This window comes from Leptidea sinapis, chromosome 30, assembly GCF_905404315.1.
Source record: "Leptidea sinapis chromosome 30, ilLepSina1.1, whole genome shotgun sequence".
Classification (NCBI taxonomy): domain Eukaryota; kingdom Metazoa; phylum Arthropoda; class Insecta; order Lepidoptera; family Pieridae; genus Leptidea; species Leptidea sinapis.
Window position 1 is genome coordinate 7,525,716 of NC_066294.1, and position 20,778 is coordinate 7,546,493.

Here is a 20,778-nt window from a genome sequence, read left to right on the forward strand (position 1 = left end):
GTTTGACAACTCTCGTCAGTTACGTCGAAGCGTTGCTACGCGACAATATTATAACATAACAGTCCAAATTAAGATACTATGAATAAAAATAAATAGATGAAACGTTTTCAAAATATGATAGATACTATATCTGATTAAGGAATATGCACGTAGGTATCAACCAGTTTATTTACATCCTCCCTGGAGACGAAGGCCTTGTGCAATAATGCAAAATGCCGACAATATAAATTAAAATAAGAGTCTGGCAGTGGAAAAGATAGCTACGAGGGTCAAACTAAAAGTTCTTAGAAATTCAAAAACTGTTTAAATTTGCAATTTTTAAAGTTTTATTATATCTTTTTAAAATATCGTCCATGTGAATGAAAAATATAGTGAAAAGAACTTTGCCCATTCATCCTTAGAGGTTTCTTCGTCGGCCTTTTAAAACGCAACCAACACTGCCTCGGGGTCCATTATACGGACTAACATAACATGACTGACGCGATAAATAAATTATTAAAAAAATAAATATAAATGTATATAGATACACAGTTTTTAGATGGGTGAAATCTAGTGAGTTCACGTCAGCGAAATGCTTATATAGCAGTGTATCTGTAGCTATACAGCTGACGCATTGTGCAACATTAATGTTGTGTATACCTTATAAGAGAAATTGGATGGATTTCGCGAAACGTTCAATACGTTGTATGTTCTTCTCAGGTCTCAGGCATACCTTTTGAAATGAGTGGTAGTTTTTGACTTTCAGTAAGCGATATTAATACCCACCTTTGAATAAAAATATTTGAATTTTAAATTTGCACTATGAATTGTAGAAATAGTGTTTTGTTTGAGTAATATATTATTTAAAAAAATTATATATATATTGAGATCACGGACGAGTAAAAAAATAAGGACTCCGTGTCACCTTACATAACAGTGAGGCACCAAAACAAGCCGGCAAACGTGTAAATACATAGCCCCACGCATACACTTCACGCCGATCGGCTGCCATTATGAGATTTGCCATCGTCCTTGACAGATCAGTTTGCGTCGCAATAAATTATTTTAAAAATGCCGTCGTGCGTTAATATATTGAAAAGTTTAAAAATAAATTGAAATTAATAATTTAATTGTTTTTAAACATTATAAGATTTCAAATTTTAATACAAAAATTTCTGAGTTTTCAATTCTATCGGCAGTCTCTACAACTGGCATTTTTTTTATAATTATTGTTATAACGTTTTTAAATAGTAAGTATTTTGTGGGCGGGGGCTTGATCACCTACCGGCTGAACTTATAAAAATGTCAATGAAGGTAGAAGAACCTAACAATCTGCATTCATCGTAAACTCAATATTTTGCTGGCTCGGCCATGCTTCTATTGATCAACGCCGCCGTATCAATTATTATATTAAACGAATGTAAAACGATATGCGTACTTTATGTAGGTATTTCTAAACTGAAGGCACTCACAACACGACGGACAAGCGTTTATAAAAACGCATTCAACACGCTACTTCTGCAAAGCTGTGAAATGAGCTTACTTGTGCGGTGTTTTCGGGACGACATGGGTCCCTTAAAAAAAGCGCGTACACCTTTCTTAAAGCCCGGCAACGCTCCTGTGAACCCTCTGGTATTGCAAGAGAATGTGGGCGGTGGTGATCACTTAACACCAGGTGACCCGTACGCTCGTTTCTCCTCCTTTTCCATAGGGCAAAGAAATGACACTTATGAATGTAAAAAAATTTCTTATCCTTCTATATTTACCGCCTTCGGATAGGGTTGGGCTTCAATATGAAGGAATGGCAAGAAACTCATTGCTACTCTTTTAAATCAACATTTACAGCTTCATCTTTTTACAAATCATTTCAGTTACAATATATGTAAAGTGATGCAATAAAAATACTCAAACGCCTAATACGCAACTCCTTACACGAGTAAGTCAAAAAAAGTAAATGTAAACTAATACGTAAAAACAAGAATTATCGAGTACAATCCATACACACCGTAAATAAATAAAGGTATTTTGCGAGCATTTCATTAGCGATTATAAAAATATATTAACTTTAATTTTAAACACATAAAGCCGAGTTTCTTTTAATACGATCATCCAGCCACCACAAGTACTCTTGAAAACTATAGCTCTTTTGAATTGTAAGCTGTAGAGATTTCACAATGATACAGGAATTATTAAAACAAGAATAAATAGAAAAATATTAGTATTATAAGGAAATTACCTTAATTTTATGTATTTCCAATTTTTGATTACATATTCAGATTGTCGAGTCCTCTTCCTGTTCTATCTGGTTTAGAACTATGAAAATAATATTCTATTCTATATATAACTCGTTAGACTCTAAAATTAACTAGTATCTGATTTGATTAAACTATAAGATGCACAATAGCTTTAAGGAGAGTATACACTTTTATAATAAAGTATCAGCCACTGTTTAGGCATTATCTATAAATAAATTTAAATGTTTTATTAAAAAATGGCTCTGTCGTAAATCCTACTACTCCACAGCTGAATATCTAAGTTATAGGACAGCCTGGGACTACATTATGATTATTTTATAGCAATAACAATGACAGTACAATATTGTATATTTTATCAAAAAGAGCGCAAAAAAGATAGCTGGGAGAGTTTCTTGCCCCGCTTCTTCTGTCTCAGAACGCCATTTGTTTCCGAAGCGGTACTAGTATTAGTAATTATATCAAAAATAATTCTAAAGGTATCAATTTTGAGAAAATAAATGCCTTTTATGCCTTTTTATATAAAAATAAACATGTGCAAATCATAATTGGCATCAAGCGTCTAGACGCGGCGTTTATAGAGCATTCCTGAATTATGTTCTCTCGTCCACTCTGCCATTTGTCTTTACTCCTTTATCGTCAATAAACCGCCTATCGGTATTGTATTGTAATTGGGGAGGCTTACACATGTCTTGGATTACCCATGTATCAAATTTCATTCATAGTATAATGAGTACAAATGACGGCTTGAAAGACGAATAAATCCTGTTCTATTTTTATCTTTCACAGATAGAGTTCTGGATATGCATGAACCAAACAATACAGGGTAAGTTGAGTAATTATTTGTTAGATAACTTAAGATTTTTGTCAATTAATACACTTAAATAAAACAGTTTTAAAGGATTAAAACGCGTGTTATTATAACTGTGTATTTTCTTTACATTTTTGCGTAACAGTTAATTGTTTTATTTTAGTTAAACCGACGTTTCAAGATCGTTCCAGATCTCGTTTTCAGTGGGACTGCAAATAAAATGAGTCAAAGATAATATTTGTCATGGTTGTCATTATGAAGTTTAGCGTCATTTATTGCCTCGGATGTGGTATTTGCTGTAGACAGATGGTTTTTGGCAAAATGAACTCAGTGTCCTATTATTTTTTTGGTATGTGTAGTTGTGGGTTTTAATTTAGAGATTATTGGATCCCAGGTATTAGATAATTTTAGACCGTCTTCTCTATTGAAATAATAATCTCTAAATTAATCTTGAAACTTCGGCTTGAGTAAAAAAAAATTAAAAAGTTTAACTTTTACGCAAAAATCTAATGTAAAAACACAGTTACAATGACACTCGTTTTAATCGTTTAAAAGTGTGTTATTTAAATGTGTAACACTCGCGTTGATCAAAAAAAATTAATACACTACAAATTTCTATATCTTTAGTATTAGTAGGTACCCCACAAGATGGACCGACGATCGGTCAAGATCGCCGGAATACGTTTGATGAGGGCAGCGCAGGACCGGTCGTCGTGGAGATCTTTGGGGAAGGCCTTTATCCAGCAGTGGACGTCTTCTAGCTGATGACTTTAAAATGTTTTAGTATTTTAAATTTAATTGAGCCAAGGGAATCGTTTACTAGTGGGAGGCTCCTTTGTACAGGATGCCGGCTAGATTATGGGTACCATAACGGCGCCTATTTCTGCCGTGAAGCAGTAATGTGTAAGCATTATTATGTTTCGGTCCGAACGGCGCCGTAGCTAGTGAAATTACAGGGCAAATGAGACAACATCTTATGTCTCAAAGTGACGAGCGCAATTGTAGGCCGCTCAGAATTTTTGAGGTTTTTCAAGAATCCTGAGCGCTGCTGCATTGAAATGGGCAAGGCGTATCAATTACCCTCCTGCTCATCTCGTCGTATTCCCATAAAAAATCGTTGAAAATGACTTTTTAAAAACTTGCTGTAATAACCAGCTTTGCTAATTGAATTGTTTAGTGTTTACTACAAGCCTGCTGACAGTATTATCAATAGGTTTGCTAGGATTGTTTTCAGTCTTTCAGACATCCTCTACCGCGATACTATCCGTTATCACGGGGAGTATTCCGAAGTGCTGTTTCACCTGATTCCTGCCACAGAATTCCACTTTCACACGACACGCCACAAGTTAGGATATCATCCCTACCATCTGGATGTGTGGCGGTCCTCCACAGTGCGGTTTTCAAGGAGCTTTCTTCCACGTTCTACAAAGCTGTGGAATGAACTTCCTTGTGCGGTGTTTCCGGGACGATACGACATGGGTAACCTCAAAAAAAGCGCGTACACCTTACAAGAGAATGTGGGCGGCGTGATCACTTGACCAGTACGCTCGTTATTCCACCTTTTCCATAAAAAAAAAACAATCTGAACATAAATTTGTCTAGATAATAAATCCTTCAAGTGTTGTACTATAAGAGTCTTGTAATTTTTATTTAAGTGCTCTAATGTTTCAAAAGCAGCTGTAGTATTTAATCTTTAAATTTAATTAAGTCTTTAGATTGATTGAACATATTTATTATAGTGACGTTAGGATATCGGGAGAACAAATAAAAGTAACCGTACAAGATATATAATAGACTTTAGAATACCCAGAGTCGGCTTTATATAAAATCAGCTAGTCCTAATCCAGTGATTTACTCGGAAATTTGCGGCATTAACTCTCAACAGTGACAAAATTCATTTTTCATTTTGCCATTCTGAAGCAATAGGATGGAATTTTTAACATTTCTAAGCGGCACTACAATTGCGCTCGTCACTTTGAGACTTTTGTTGTGGTACCCATTATCTAGCCGGCTTCCTGTGCAAAGGAGCCTCCCACTGGTGAATGGTTTTATATAATTTATTCAAATGGAATTGTTTTGAACCTCTGAAACTTTGTTTACATTCTTTATCTCCTCTCGTTGGCCTTACTAAAGATAATATTATTCAATCATATTAGTGGTATGTAATTGCATAAATTGATTTTTAAATGTGATTTCCAGAAGTTGTGTCTGGTTCTGGATGGTGGGGCCGCGCGTGTTGTTCCCTCGGGTACTCCCCGCGGTGTCGACGAGCTTGCGCCACGGCATCAGACACCCAAGCACTGTCGACATCCTGCCGAAGATCTGACGAGATCGCATTCTTCGACTGCGTGCAGAAACAACAAGAAGCACAGTGGTGCTGTTGTTAGTTCATATCTTTGCGTACTAAATAATTAGTATTATTTATAATATTTGTACGCGCCACATATGATGGGCGTACTGAGCTCCAGTTAAATTCTAGGCTCTTAAGCGGGCGGGTATTACGAGTTGGGGAAGTCCGTAGTTTGCATAATCGGTCGTTGTTTTCAGTATCGGCCGTTTCGTCATTCACAGCACAACCCTGAAATCATCCCTTCACCAAAGAGGAATGGAGGCACTTACTTGAATTATCGTTCTTCTGTACAGCCGTCTTCACGGTTCGGGGCCCCGATTACGACTCCAGGCAGGCGAAATGTACAAAATACATCGCTTTCATTCCCGACACGTGGTCACACCAGTGTGACTACGAGTAATATTTTTTCCTCGTCTTCACACCACGGGCTTAACTGCACCATAATTAAAGTTTTGAGTGCCTCGGTTGGCAAAGTAAAAGAATTTTCAACGAACATGAAGAAATACTGGCTGAAACATGCAAGTTTCATTGCAGGCACTCCTCATTAAACAATATAATTAACAATAATTGTGTGATAGTTAATAAACTGTTAACTGTCTTAAAAGAGGAAGCGGACATTGACATTGAAAAAAACCTAAGGAAATAGAAAAAATTTAAAATGATAAATTTATTATTAATACGCAAACGAAACTTATTAAATAATTATATATATTTAGGCCATTTTACGGAAATACTACTTTAATTAAGGTGCAGTTAAACCCGTGGTGTGAAGAGGAGGAAAAAAACATTTTCCGTGCGTAGTCATTCGTTATCTAAACTATCGAGAATGTCGAGATCATGAGAATTGAAATTGACACATCACTTATAAAATCAATTACCAACAGGGTGTAGTAAAACCCTTGGTGTGACGACGAGGAAAAAAATTACTCGTAGTCACACTGGTTACCACGAGTCGGGAAAAGCGACCACTTTTTGGACTGTAGCACTTTTATACGAATAAAACTGGCACCAAACCCACTTTAATACACCAAATTACTCAAATGTTATCACAGCACAAGTGTTTGCGTCTTAGGCACGGCGCCCATTGTCGGCATCGGCAAGGAAAAGGATCCTTCGGCAACTACATGCAAGCGCACACTATCGGCAATTATGCTTTGGCATGCTGCAACGTTCTTAGAGATGACGAGGCGTCCTTAAGGATGCCGCACCGTCCTGTAGCTTGCCGAAGCGTCTCAATATTGTATTTCTCATCATAACAGTCTCATAGTTGTTACAAGCTAGCTATGTGAATTGTATCGTACCGAAGGATGCCAAAGCATCCCGAAGCATTCTCAAGGCTGCCAATACAGCAGCCTCAAGCATACCGAAGCGGTATTTTTGTTATTACGACCATATATCATGGAAATTTCTACTTTATTGCCATTATGTTATAGTATATTGCTATTTGCCACCTAAAATCCTCAGTCGTACCGATGCCGATAATGGGCGCTGGGCCTTAAACGATCTTCAGAGATTTTAAGTGTCAAGTTTGCATACAAACGTCATTGTCGAGTGACGTATGCGTGCGCGCCAACTTCGGTCGGCGTTCCTTTGAACGTAGGCCGAAGGCTTCCACTAAGGCTTAGGGAATCCTTCTTGGATTATGTAAATAAAACAAAACGGCCGAAACAATATTATTAAATACAATTTGAGAAAAATATTACGGAGAAATTGACATGAAACTCCAATAATGACTGTTACAAATAGTAATATTCCGGTTTCAAGCTGTTTGATAATTTAAAAATAATGATAATCGTCACTTTGTAGGATGAAATGTAATAAGATACATATGTAAGTTGATAACCCGCACCTCTGGGACTAATTACACCAATGTACAAGAATTGCTCGTTTAAAGATATAAAATATTTAAAGTGTACTGTTCTAAAGTTAAAAAGTACAGTTTGTCGCGGATTCTTATGGTGGTCGTACGTCGAGATGAATATCCAATGGTAAGTATTATCAATTACTTTCTTAAACAATAAACAGCTTATTTTTATTTTAGCGCAAACCCAGTCGCTCAGCTGTCACGAGGCATGTTCCCATGCGGTGTGGAAGGTGGGACACTCCAGTGCCAGTACTTCATCAAGGGAGAAGGCAGCGGAGGCCTGCGAACAGTCACCTGCTTTGCTGAAATGTCTCACTGATCTTACAGCGTCTACTGTACATACGGATACTTCTAAATGTGAGCCGAAAATTTACATCTTATATGTATCTATATATGTATAAAAAGGTCTTTGTTTCACGCCTAAACCACTGATCGTATCGACAGTAGACATAAACTACCACCATTCGCTGCGAAACTTATCCAAGATGGTTTATGGCTACTTATTAAAGTGAAACTTGTATAACATCGTCTCAAACTTTTTCGTCTGTGTGTGTCGCATGTCGCGTGACGGTCGGGCGGCGCCTATAGTTCGCAGCAGCTAACCATGTAGTGTATAGACTATTACTCATTTGTGCCTGTGCTCCAAGCTATTTTTAGTTAAATGTCTTTAATGTGAAAAAACTTTTCACTTTACCGTGGTTTCATAAAACCACACATTCCTTTTTTTATTGTTTAATTTATTTCCTTTTAAAATTCGCCCAGCGAAGCGGGCGTGAACGGCTTGTATATATATATAATGAAAATGGTCTTTGTTTGAGGCTTAATCACGCCTAAACAACTGATTGTATCGACATGGAACTACCACCATTCGATGCGAATTTTAACCTAGATGGTTTTTGGCTACTTATTTTTTTATTATACTTGTAATAAGATGAATAATATTATATAAATCTAGAATAAAAACCTTCAGCACTAAATGCATTGTAGATAAAACTCTTACTATTTTCTTTAATCAACGCGAGTGTTACACATTTAAATAAAACACTTTTTAATGGATTAAAACGCGTGTAATTGTAACTGGGACTGCAGATGAAATGAATCAAGATAGTTATTTTCTATTTCATCTGCAGTCCCCCTGAAAACTAGATCTGGAAAGGTCTTGAAACGTTAACTAAAATAATAATAAAAATGTAACTTTAACGCAAAAATCTAATGTAAAAACACAGTTACAATTACACGCGGTTTAATCTCTTCAAAAGTGTTTTATTTAAACATAAAACTCTTTTCATACACTCGTAACATTACTGAATGTAAGTATAAAATATTTTTTGTATATAATTGTTTTTTGAGTTGATATTTGGAACAACCATCAAAATAAGATGTGTTTCCTTGCTGTTGTTCGAAAGTTTTTTGCGCGAAAGCGAGAACGTAAAGCGAGACATAATTGTTTGATTGTTCTTTAGGTAGAACAAAAATGATGAAACCCCCGAGGTGCCAATCAGACATATTATGTCTGCTCTAAACTACCGTTGAGTGCGGTAGTAGCAACGGTAGCAGTTATTTTTTCGTTAAATATACACAGAGTAAGTAAGACAAGCTACACGATATACCACAAGAAAGATAATTTAACAGACTATGAAAGTAAAAATATTTAATTTTAAAACTTTATCTGTGTAAAATACGCCAAGCCGTCAAAATGCGGTCAGCCGTACAAATTATCTGTACCAGTCGATTTAAAAATTCTTTTTATATTACCTATGATGTTTTAGTAACTATTCTATTACTAATTAGTAACTTTGAAGTTTGTTTTAGTTATAAAAAATTACTACATTCATTACTAATAATCGAAATGTAATCTGTAAGTAAATCTAAAAAAATCATAAAAAATGCATGAGAGCCCTATTTAAACGAAATTTGTTTTAATTACGCAGTATCTATTGTTTATGTTATCTATCAAAGCGCTAGCTTGTTTAATAACAAAAGCATTGACGTTCGTTTTTATAAACAAGCCAAAACACTTCAAAAGCAATAAATTTTATTGTAACCCGAGCCCGTTGATGTCGTTATCGCGCGGCGGCTTAAGACTGTCATGGGCGCCACGCGCTTTGTGGCAGCTAGGCACCTCAGGGGAGGAAAGTCTCCTTTTCCGTTCCCTGCCGTAATATTGAAAGCTTTTGAATTCGAATAGAAAAACCGAAATTAACTATCGATCTGCCTTATAGTTCTAAAACAAAAAGAACAAGTGTTAGCTAATTTTAATACTTTTTAGGTTTTTTTATTTTATTTTTTATTTTTTTTATTTTATTTTCTTCGAAATGTTCTTCTTTAAGGTATGCTAATAAAAATTTCATCCCTTAACGGATCCAAACAACATAAATATACGTATTCGGTTTTTGCCTTGAATGCGCGTACGTTCTTTTAGAGGGCCGGCAACGCTCTTGAGATTCCTCTCTTAGGTGTTGCAAGATAATGTGGGCGGCGGTGATCACTATACATCAGATCGCTCGTTTGTCCTCTCACCCATAAAAAAATGGGACGTTTTGGCTTCATTGAGTGAACGAACTAGCTAAAATCGAATTGTGGGTAATTTTCAGACTTACCATGTTGTCACGAATCGCCAAGCCAAGAGTGCAGAAGTACATGTGAAGCAGTTCTTCGTCGTACGGGAGAATCTCAGGAGATAGCTGATGCGCTGTCACAGGAGTGTGGAGCGCCGGCCATTCACGACAACATGTGGCAATGTTTCCTCAGGAAGGACGCCCCTACTGACACCAGGGATGTCATACCGCATGATGTGGCTAAGCTGCATTGCTGCCAAAAGGTGAGTGAGGCCTATTTAAAATTGTACGTGTTTTGTTCCTTCTTTTATTTTTCTGGCTTTTTTTTTATTTATTTTTTACTTTATTTGACAAACCAACAATATTTATGCACAAGTAGCAAAAATATCAATGACTGGCGTGTACAAAAGATTTAGAGACATACAGATTATTTAAAGTAGTGTTACAAAAATAATAGTAATTTCTACAAATTAGCTCCCTTACGCAGGGAGTCAATGACGTTATGACGAAAGCAGGTTGATGTGGAATTAAATAAATTGAGTTGCTGATTATTTTGAGAAACTGTTTTGAATTGGCGACAAATACGATTGATATATTTAATGACAATACGGGACACGACGAGTAGGACGTTCAACTGATGGTAATTGATACGCCCTGCCCATTACAATGCAGTGCCGCTCAGGATTCTTGAATCCAAAAAGTCTGAGTGGCGCTACAATTGCGCTCGTCAACTTGAGACATAATATGTTATGTCTCGTTTTCTCAGTAATTTCACTAGCTGTGGCGCCTTTCAGACCGAAACATAATAATGTTTACACATTTCTGCTTCACGGCAGAAATAGACGCCGTTGTGGTACCCATAATCTAGCCGGCATCCTGTGCAAAGGAGCCTCCCACTGATAAAACTTCGTTAATCTTCATTGGCTATATCATAAATATACTCGTATTCTTCTTGATACGCAATTACTTCGCATAGAGCGGCCAGGAAACATGTTTGACAAAATAATTTAAATGTAGTTTTAAAAAAAAAATACTCTTACCTACGAGAAGACTTATTGTAATTAGTAATTCTTATATATTATTGCATGTATAAAAATATTGCCAAGATACAAAAAAATATTGAAATAACCGTTACTTTGCGGAAATCCGTAATTATCCAAATGTTTCGAGTTTTCTTTAGTGCTATTTCCGTCAATATTTGTCACTAAACAATTCAACACGTGCTCGAGTGTCGTTTCGTTCATAAAATTTTGTTTTCATATTTTATTTGTGTATTAATCCTAGAAGTGAGGATTATCACTTTAAACACATAACAAATTGTTTAGATTTACAAGAGCGACATCTAAATTCAATTTCCTAATATGCAAATATTGGGGTGGAGCAGGCTATGAACTGTAAAGTAGATGATGTAAGATGTTGATGAAGCCACAACCTGAGAATTAAGCAAAGCATACAAGATTTTATGACGCTACGTCACCCGAACGGTTAGCTCATTTGGAACAGCACTCGCATGGAACGCGAGAGTTCGTGGTTTTGAGTCAAAATTTTGTTTTCAAATTTAATTTGTGTAATTGTATAATTTGAACCTACAGGGAGCAACAATAAATTGTCGAAGATTATGTTTCAACACATTTAACTCTGGCTGGCAAAGCAACTGGCAGAAGTTTTACTCGGAGTGTCTGGGTGATCCACAGGAAACTGCACTTGCAGAGTGTATTGAAGAAGGTAAAGTTGTGCATTATATAGAAGATTAACAGGGTTTAATTAAAGAAGAATCCTAGTGGAAGTATAAAAGAAGTTATTATTCCTGCTTATTAATGTGCCATTTGCGTTTACGAGTGCTGGGTTCAATTAAAATTCAAGTAAGTAAAAAAAATAGATAAGAGTTATCAAACGACAAAATCTATGACCCATTCGTAAAGGTATGCCTGAGTATCCTGAGGACAATATCAACAACTCCGCGGGTCTTTAGACGCGGACGCTCCATTCCCGTGGTGTAGTTTTGTTTTTTGGAAAAGGAGGACAAACGTACGTACGTACTTGATGTTATGTTATCACCGCCGCCCACAATCTCTTGCGACACAACTTTAAGAAAGGTGTACGCGCTTTTTTTGACGGTACCTATGTCGTATCGTCTTGAATGTCTCTAATGTGGTAACATTAGAAAATGTTTGTGAGGTATTTACCACTTCTAACAGTTCTTTTGAATTGCACAACACATATGTTTTGATCTTTTTTATGTAATCGTTTTGAAGTGTAAAGTTGTAAAAAGGTACATCAAATTTATGAAAAATGCATATACTTAAACATCCATGACACGGAAACAAACATCCATATTCATCATATAAATGCTTGCACCTACCGAGATTCAAACCCGGCACCACTAGCTCAGTCGGCGGTGTCATTGGCCACTGGGCTATATTGGCCGTGAATAAGGTTAACCTTAATAGATTTAATAGATTAATAATATTAGAACCATTTTCCACAGTGGAATCTCCGTGCTCGCTGGGCTGTGGTGGTCTGACATACTGCAACCAGTTGAACAATCGTCCCACGAGTCTGTTCCGGTCTTGTTCAGCCCAAGCCGACCTGGACGCTCACCTGGCTGTTGCTGAACAAAAGGGCAACGGGTATTAAGAAGTTTTTTACCTCCGTGTCAAAATTTCGTCTTTTGTGTATTAGATTTCCTAATGTAAAAAACAGTATGAATCATTGACCTAACCCAGATTGTTTAAGTGTTTTTAATATTTGAATAGATGAAGAGGGTACAGCTTAACAGCGATAGGGCTACAGTAGCTTTTTTTATTATGGAATAGGAGGACAAACGAGCGTCACCTGTTGTCAAGTGATCACCGCCGCCCACAATCTCTTGCAACACCAGAGGAATCACAGGAGTGTTGCCGGCCTTTAAGGAAGGTGTACGCGCTTTTTTGAAGGTACCCATGTCGTATCGTCCCGGAAACACCGCACAAGGATGTTCGTTCCACAGCTTTGTAGTACGTGGAAGAAAGCTCCTTGAAAACCGCACTGTGGAGGACCGCCACACATCCAGATGGTGGGGATGATATCCTAACTTGTGGCGTGTCGTGCGAAGGTGGGATTCGGCGGCAGGAATCAGGTTAAACAGCTCTTCGGAACACTCCCCGTGATAAATGCGGTACAAGACACACAATGAAGCGACGTCTCTACGCAACGCCAAGTGACCCAGCCGTTCACAGAGCATTTTAAGATTTCTTTTGTTTAATATGTAAATAAATTCAATATAAAATAAATATAAATATTGTAACTACACACAATATTATTTTAACTTTATTAACTGTTATTATTTGCTACAACTGCTTTATGATTTGTAAACATTATGATACAAAATTTATTGTTTTTTTATTTAGCTACGTAAGTGTGGCTGGCTTGCAGCTTCCGTTGAAGAATTCCAGCCAATGTAACACTGACGTGTGGAAGAGTGTTGCATGCGCCCTACATGTCAAACCATGCACAGCGAAGGTAACATCTATTATAAAAGATTATTCTCTTTTACAAACAACATGACATCTTTTCTATTAGAGAAACAAGTGTTCAGAGGCATAAAAAAAAATCATAAAACAAACAGCTTTAAAGAAAATATCCTATTTAATAAAATAAAAAAAAATTAAACTCCATTAGAATTCAATCTTTTTAGTTTCTTCTCTTTTTGTACTTACTTGTCTACGGCTGCTGTCAACAGGTCGACTTGGTAGGTACCTACTGAAAATCAGTGTTGGAATTGGGTTGATCATAACTTAACTATAGTTTTAAATAAAAATAAAATTCCTTTATTGCCTTACTAATTTTACATACTAGGTACAAATAAAATAAAGTGAAAAAGTGCCTCTTTTATACTATCGGCAAACGGTGTTTACTGTGGTACAGCTTGTCTTCCGACAAAGGCCTCCTCCAAAGATTTCCATTCTGTCCTGTCTTTTGCTGTACTAGTCCATAGTTATCGCGCTATTTTCTTGCTGTCGTCTTCCCATCTCATAGGCTACCTCTATTTGTTTTGCTATCTAGTGGTTACCGTTCAGTTATTAGTATTGGCCATTTCTCTGTCTTTTCTCTTATCATATGACCTGTCCATTTCCACTTTAGTTGTTTGAATGTTTTATATGCATTCTTATAATTTGTCATATTTTTAATGGCTTTTAATTTTACACGATCCTTATCTTATCCTATATCTTTAAACGACAAATTCTTGTATATATTATCTGAATCTCGGAAACGGCTCCAACGATTTTAATGAAATTTATTATACAGGTTGTTTCGGGGGCGGGAAATCGATCTAGCAAGGTTTCAGTTTAAAAAAATGTAGTTTTATCCGTGTTTTAATGAGAAACAGCTACAATAACATTAGAATATAAAGGTAAATTTCGCCATTATATACAAGACTATAATAGCTCAGATGGGACTTTGGGTGATCCGGAATGCAGAAGACCCCGGTTCGAATCCAGATGTCCTATTAGATTTTTTTTGTTCAAGTTTTGTACATTCTTAAAAATCCGAGCACGGCTCGGTCGTCCGGTTTTGAATTGTGTTGTAATTTTGAGTATAATTTATTACGTGATAATCGCCCAGAGATTAAACAAGTGTTCGATATATTTACCAATAGATATATATTACCAAGTGATGCTAGTTGATTGCCATTCAGTCAAACTTTGCATTATACGATATACTAGTTGACTCGACAGTTGTTGTTCTGTTCATAATAAAAAAACGCGTGGAATTTCGTAAAATCCGTTCTAAGCTGACCTCTACTCGGCGAAACGAATATTCGCCTTACGGTTCGAGAGATATCGTGGATAAGTCAAATCTTAATCTAATATATAACATTCCCGTGTCACGGTGTACGTAATTGAACTCCACCAAAACGGCTCGACCGATTTTCGTGAATCTTACGTGCATATCGACTAGGGTAGAGAATCGCACAACATCTATTTTTCACCCTCCTAAATGTTAAGGGTCCACCCCTAATTTTTTTTGACAATTCTTTTATTATGATGCAGCATTAAAAAATAGATACGACTTCATATTTTCGCCCTTTTACGATCTACAACTATTTTTGTATCGCGATTTTATATCATTCTGTTCCATCCACAAATCTGCTATAGGGTTGCAAGATGGCAGTCGGATACAATAATTGTAGTCCGATAAATTTGGTAGGTCTGAGAATCGGTTGCATCTACTTCTTATATCCCAAAACTTTTTAATTACTCTATATGGCAATACAGCGTTTGCTGGGTCAGCTAGTATGCCTATATATTTCTTTTGTGCGTCTGTTGTAACTGAACTCCTCCTAAACGGCTGGACCGATTTTAATGAAACTTTCTGTGTGTCTTCAGGTAGATTCGAGAATGATTTAGATTCACAATTGAACTACCTCCTAAACGGCTGGACCAATATTGATACACCAAATCTTTTTGCAGCATTTCTAGAACTTGGTGGTAGAAGTAGTTGTTATAATGTTAGGATAATATATAATAAGTATTATAATAAGTCTTCATGTAAAGAGATCCTCCTCAGAGAGAGCCACTCCCCCGCGACCTCGAGTCAGTGCTGGAACGGTTAACAGGCAAATATCATCCTATACAAATTGCTGGTATTTGGCAAATTATCATTCAAAGGCGCTTATCATAGTGTACGAACCATATCAAAACACTCTGCGGTTATATATTGGCAAGGCATAATTATTTATCAAGAGTCACATAACACATGGTGGATTACACGATAATCGCGGAGCCAGAAGTAGGAAGCAGAAACCTGGACACGCGCACCTGTCGGCGCTTGCGCTTACTCTAAATGAAAAGGATTATTTCTTTTCAATGACTAAAAATAACATCCATACTTATTATTTATTTATTAGCTACCTATAAATTGTGCCCGTAAATATCATTTCATATTTCTTTCACACCAATTTGTATGGCGTTTATCTTGCAGGGACACAGTAGTCTATTGTGTATGGAAGATTGTCTACGACTTGTGACGTCATGTGTCGAATGGTCTCGTGCGCCGCTTTCCGCTCCCGCTCTGTGCGCCAGACTTGCGCCCAAACAGGAGAACGCGCCCTGTGTGTCTCTCACGGACTTCATGACGCCAAGTAAGTTTATACTGTTATGTTTTTAAAGTGATAACCCTCACTTCTGGTATAAATACACAAATAAAATTTTAAAACAAAATTTTATGGACGATGCGGGACTCGAACCCACGGCCTCTCGCGTTCCGTGCGATTGCTCTTCCAACTTGCCAATTTGATTTTTGATACATTCAAATATCAATAGCTTTAGGTCATACATACATACAATCAGTCAAATGTTTTTCCCATCGGGGTAGGAAGAGACAACAGAACCCCACTTGCTTTTATCTCTTTTCTCCTGGGTCGATAATAATTTATTTCTCACAGGTTTAAGTAAATTAAAATTTTGAAATACTACTTTTATTTCGTTTACATTTTTATTGTTTATTGTAGAAGAAATTTGTTGTATTCAATATTTTTTTTCTTATTTAATAATATTTTAATATTAATTTGCTAAAACGTATGTAAATGCATTATTTATGACCGTTTTGTTACTGGAGTGTCACCTAAATAGCTATATGTGTGTTAGTTATTAAGAAATTGTATTGATGCTCACATATCTCTTTTCTCCTGGGTCGATAATAATTTATTTCTCACAGGTTTAAGTAAATTAAAATTTTGAAATACTACTTTTATTTCGTTTACATTTTTATTGTTTATTGTAGAAGAAATTTGTTGTATTCAATATTTTTTTTCTTATTTAATAATATTTTAATATTAATTTGCTAAAACGTATGTATGCACTATTTATGACCGTTTTGTTACTGGAGTGTCACCTAAATAGCTATATGTGTGTTAGTTATTAAGAAATTGTATTGATGCTCACACTGGTGGAGTAATAAATCCTTACAAAATTCACGCGCTTTCTCTAAATTAATTACTCTTTATATATGCTCGGCGGTTCCGGGTGCTTCAGTTTTAGGTCATTTAACTTATGGACTAGATTGATTTATTTTAAAATCTTTAGCAGGGTAATATGAAGTGACAAAGCAGAGAGTGACATTCACACATTCAACACAAGACACAAACATAACTCGTGTTCTGATTAACATCGTCTTCAAAGAGTACATACTTCTTTTTTTATATATATGAGAGGGGGCAAACGGGCAAGAGGCTCACGGGATGGGGAGAGGTGAGGCAACGACCCATGGGCATCCGCAACAACAGGTGTGTCAAGAAATGCGTTGCCGGCCTTTAGGGTGGGAGCATGCTTTTTTCTTGTAGGTCCCTAAGTCCTATCGGTCTATCCGGTGATTGATTCCACAAAGTGGCTGTGCCGGGCAAGAAATTTCTTGCAAAAAGCGCGGTTGTGGAACATTCTTTTGTGGGAATGGGTGTTCGCATTTATAATAAAATACCAATTTGCCTGCAAGAATTACCCGTTAATAGATTTAAATCGGTAATCAAGGATATTATGACAAACGCGTTGACAAAGCGCAGGGAGAGATGCATACTGTCAGAATGACATAATTATTAATTTAATTTAGATTTGTTTATAACTTTTGACAAGTACAATACAAAGTGTATGTAAATACCCAAGTGCTGAATAAATATCAATGTTTCATTTGGAAGCGATGTATTAAAATCAAACCCATTGATAATAACAATGCTTCTAGGTTCTGAGCCAGCCCTGCTATCAGCCAGCGAGGCGGTCAGGTCACCATGTGCCGGTGCTCCCTGCAACTCTTCACAAGTGTGCGCTCTGAACAGGAGCTGCGATCATAGCGACTCCTGCACCAGATACACTTGCTTGAACGGCTGTCCACTCGGTAAGTGGTTTTACTTATTTGCAGGGTGTTTTTTTTAAATTTCAGAGACATTTTTTAAATTCAAGAAATACATAAAAGCTTCATTGACAAAGAAGGCTTATTATAATATAGTAGATTTAGTAGAGGATAATGCATGGTTCGTGTTTGGTTTTGCGCAGGCCACTTTAATTTTCATAATATTATATTAAGTAGGATTAGTACAACTTAGTTTTCAAACAAAACAAATTTAATAACAATATTTACAATACTATAAATACATAAAATTTATTGAATTAGGCGTTACTTTGCGGAAATCCATAATTATACAAATGATTTAAGTTTTCTTTAGTGTTAATTCCGCCAATATTTGTTTTTAAAACAATTCGACACGTGTTTCGCCTCTACACGAGGCATTCTCAGGACGTGTTGTCTCGCCAAAATCTGGCACGAGACTCAAAGTGAGTCTCGTGCGGAATTAACACTAAAGAAAACTTAAATCATTTGTACATGAAATTAAAACTATCGTTACGTAGAAGCGTACCAAGAATACAGGCAGCATTCCACGTTGGATAGCTAGGCTGATCCGTTGACCGAAATACTAGCCCTTGGGCTTCCAGTAGCCTTTTTGAGGCGCTAAGATAACTTTGTACATTCTCCGTGCCCCTCTGGGCCCCACGGGCCAAGTGTTTCGAAACGGCAAGAAGATGTATAACCCACTGAGACCGACATATTTGCGACGCTTGTTGTCTTCGGCAGTCGACGCAGCAGCCCCAGCATCAACTGACGTAGGATTAGTTGTAATATGATTTAAAACATGGACTGGGAGTTGCTTATGAGATCTTCTGCCCATGTCAAAGTCCGTTTACGAACTGATGTAGCATGTAGCTTTGAACGTTGACCAAGTGTTGTAATGTTATTGTTACTCCCTATGGTAAATATAAATATTTCTTATTCTACTTCTTACAAAAAGGACACAGAAGTGACGTACTTATATACCGATAATAAATAGAAATTAGTACTCAAGTCAATCTGCAAGGTAGGTAACCAAGTAGCTGTCAGTTACCTTTTTAAATAGCCAAAATTGTTCTGTGTAATATGGCGCTTAGAAAATATTAAACTGTGTGATAATCAACAGCAGGGCCGGATTTAATCTTAATGCCGCCCCTGGGCACCGGAAAAAAATCCGCCCCAATACTGGAATTTTACATAAACTTATAGTTTATATATTTTATTTTTCAAAACTAAAATAACTAATTTATTGCAGAAACTTTATGATATGTTATATATTCTGAAAACATGAATAATTAATATTTGTTTTTTTCTAACAATTACAAATTTGGCACTAAGGGTGACGTAAGTACGTAAGTCATAATTATATTACATCAATTTTTTCACAAGCAAACACGTCTCACTTTTTGAATAGCGAATTGGTCGATTAAACAGAATTAATTAATTATATTGAGCAATCTTGATAAGACTAAAAAAATATTTTCACTTTCAAAATTTTGCCGCCCTAAAAAATTTGACGCCCTGGGCACTTGCCCCAACTGCCCCTAGTGTAAATCCACCACTGATCAACAGGGTTTATTGCTGCAAAATAACTTATTGTATATTTAATTTGTAGTTTTTGTCAGCCATTTAAAATTGTTTTTGTAAGTCATTAACCTAATTGATCAATGATCTCGTGTCATACGATGTATAATTAAGATGATCTATTCAAAACTTATTTAACATCAGTCACCAAAATATTTTTAGATACTCTTATGAATTATAAGCGCGTTGCGTATATTAATATTGCGTTAAAAACATATGAACAATTATTTTCATAATGTGGACGAAATAAAATTATAAAATAGTACAAACACTGACACATACAAACACAAAAAACTGAAGCTTTACAAAACATGGTAGAAAATGTTAACAACAGTGCGTTTCGCAAAAAGGAAAGTTCTCAACAGTTGGCGTTTGTAGCAGCATTCTTCTCAATCGTTCACTCTTGTCAGAGTGGTCGTGGTTGCCAAGATGACGCAACATTAGTCGCCGTTGGTCTCCACAGTTATGGGTCGCACTGCCTGCCTTCCTGGCCAATTTCTCTATAAACGTCGGCGTTTTTATCGAATTTATTGTACACGAATGATTTTTGATGTTCTATACTCTTGAATATTGGCGCTTTAAATTGTTATAAATAAAAAACTCAAAGAACTTGTCATACAACAGACGCAAACGTTACTAATTTTATACACTTATATATATAATGAGTATTTACGTTTGCGCGTATGATTGCTCATAAAAACCTACAGGCGCTTTCAAATAGCAACTAAAAAAATTTCCGTGGATTGGCAACAATGTAACATTGTAATTTCAAAAAATGTCAAACACGTTAACGCGTTCATATACCTTTTTTGGTCATGTCCTTTTAACTTTTAAAAAAATACCTCATAGTGATATTGATACACATTACACACATATGGATACACATTACACCCGTGCATATTAAATAAAGTAAAATAATGGATAAAAAAACATGTTTTAAAAATAATAAATGTGTACCTACTAGCTACTAAGACAATTGTAGGACAATCATATATTTTTGTGTGTAGTACAGTAAAATATAACGAAGAAACTTAAATCGTATATTTTATCGTTTAAATTTGCTGTCGAATATATTTCAACGTAGCTTGTTTTTATTCGCAGGCGATGGCAGTCCATATGTAGTGCCCATAGGCTCATGGGTGCGTGTTCCCATGCCGTGCGCATCCCAGAAGACTTGCATCAAGATATGTCGCTGCTCCAGCAAGGGTCTCACCAACTGCCAACCTCTACCCAGTGTGGCGCTTGATAACTGTCAGCTACACGATAAAATTGTCAAACACGGTATCCATTATTTTTACTTTAACTATTATAAAAAAGAGAAGTCCGTACACAGCTGTAGAAGATGTATTTACGTCACACTTTTTGTGAGAGAAGTAATTTAGGATCTCCTCTGATTTTTCCTCCGCTTCAACACAGGCACGAAATCGCCAACCCATTCATTCACATCAGAAAAAAACTAGGGGACAACTAATGCTAGGCTTTTCTCTCTTGTATTCTTCTTGACATGTGTCCGCGGTTTCCAT

At 36.3% G+C, this 20,778-nt stretch overlaps 1 protein-coding gene across 1 annotated transcript in view; it reads left to right on the plus strand.

The window, feature by feature from the left end:
- The window catches only part of LOC126973765 (reversion-inducing cysteine-rich protein with Kazal motifs), a 93,734-nt gene that overhangs the window by 66,112 nt on the left and 6,844 nt on the right, over positions 1-20,778 (plus strand). The window contains exons 5-14 of the mRNA XM_050821083.1: positions 3,021-3,057; positions 5,242-5,424; positions 7,434-7,613; positions 9,851-10,077; positions 11,407-11,539; positions 12,303-12,444; positions 13,204-13,315; positions 15,779-15,938; positions 17,531-17,683; positions 20,357-20,536. Of these exons, the coding sequence (XP_050677040.1) occupies positions 3,021-3,057; positions 5,242-5,424; positions 7,434-7,613; positions 9,851-10,077; positions 11,407-11,539; positions 12,303-12,444; positions 13,204-13,315; positions 15,779-15,938; positions 17,531-17,683; positions 20,357-20,536 (1,507 nt within the window). The remainder of the gene's footprint in view (positions 1-3,020; positions 3,058-5,241; positions 5,425-7,433; positions 7,614-9,850; positions 10,078-11,406; positions 11,540-12,302; positions 12,445-13,203; positions 13,316-15,778; positions 15,939-17,530; positions 17,684-20,356; positions 20,537-20,778) is intronic.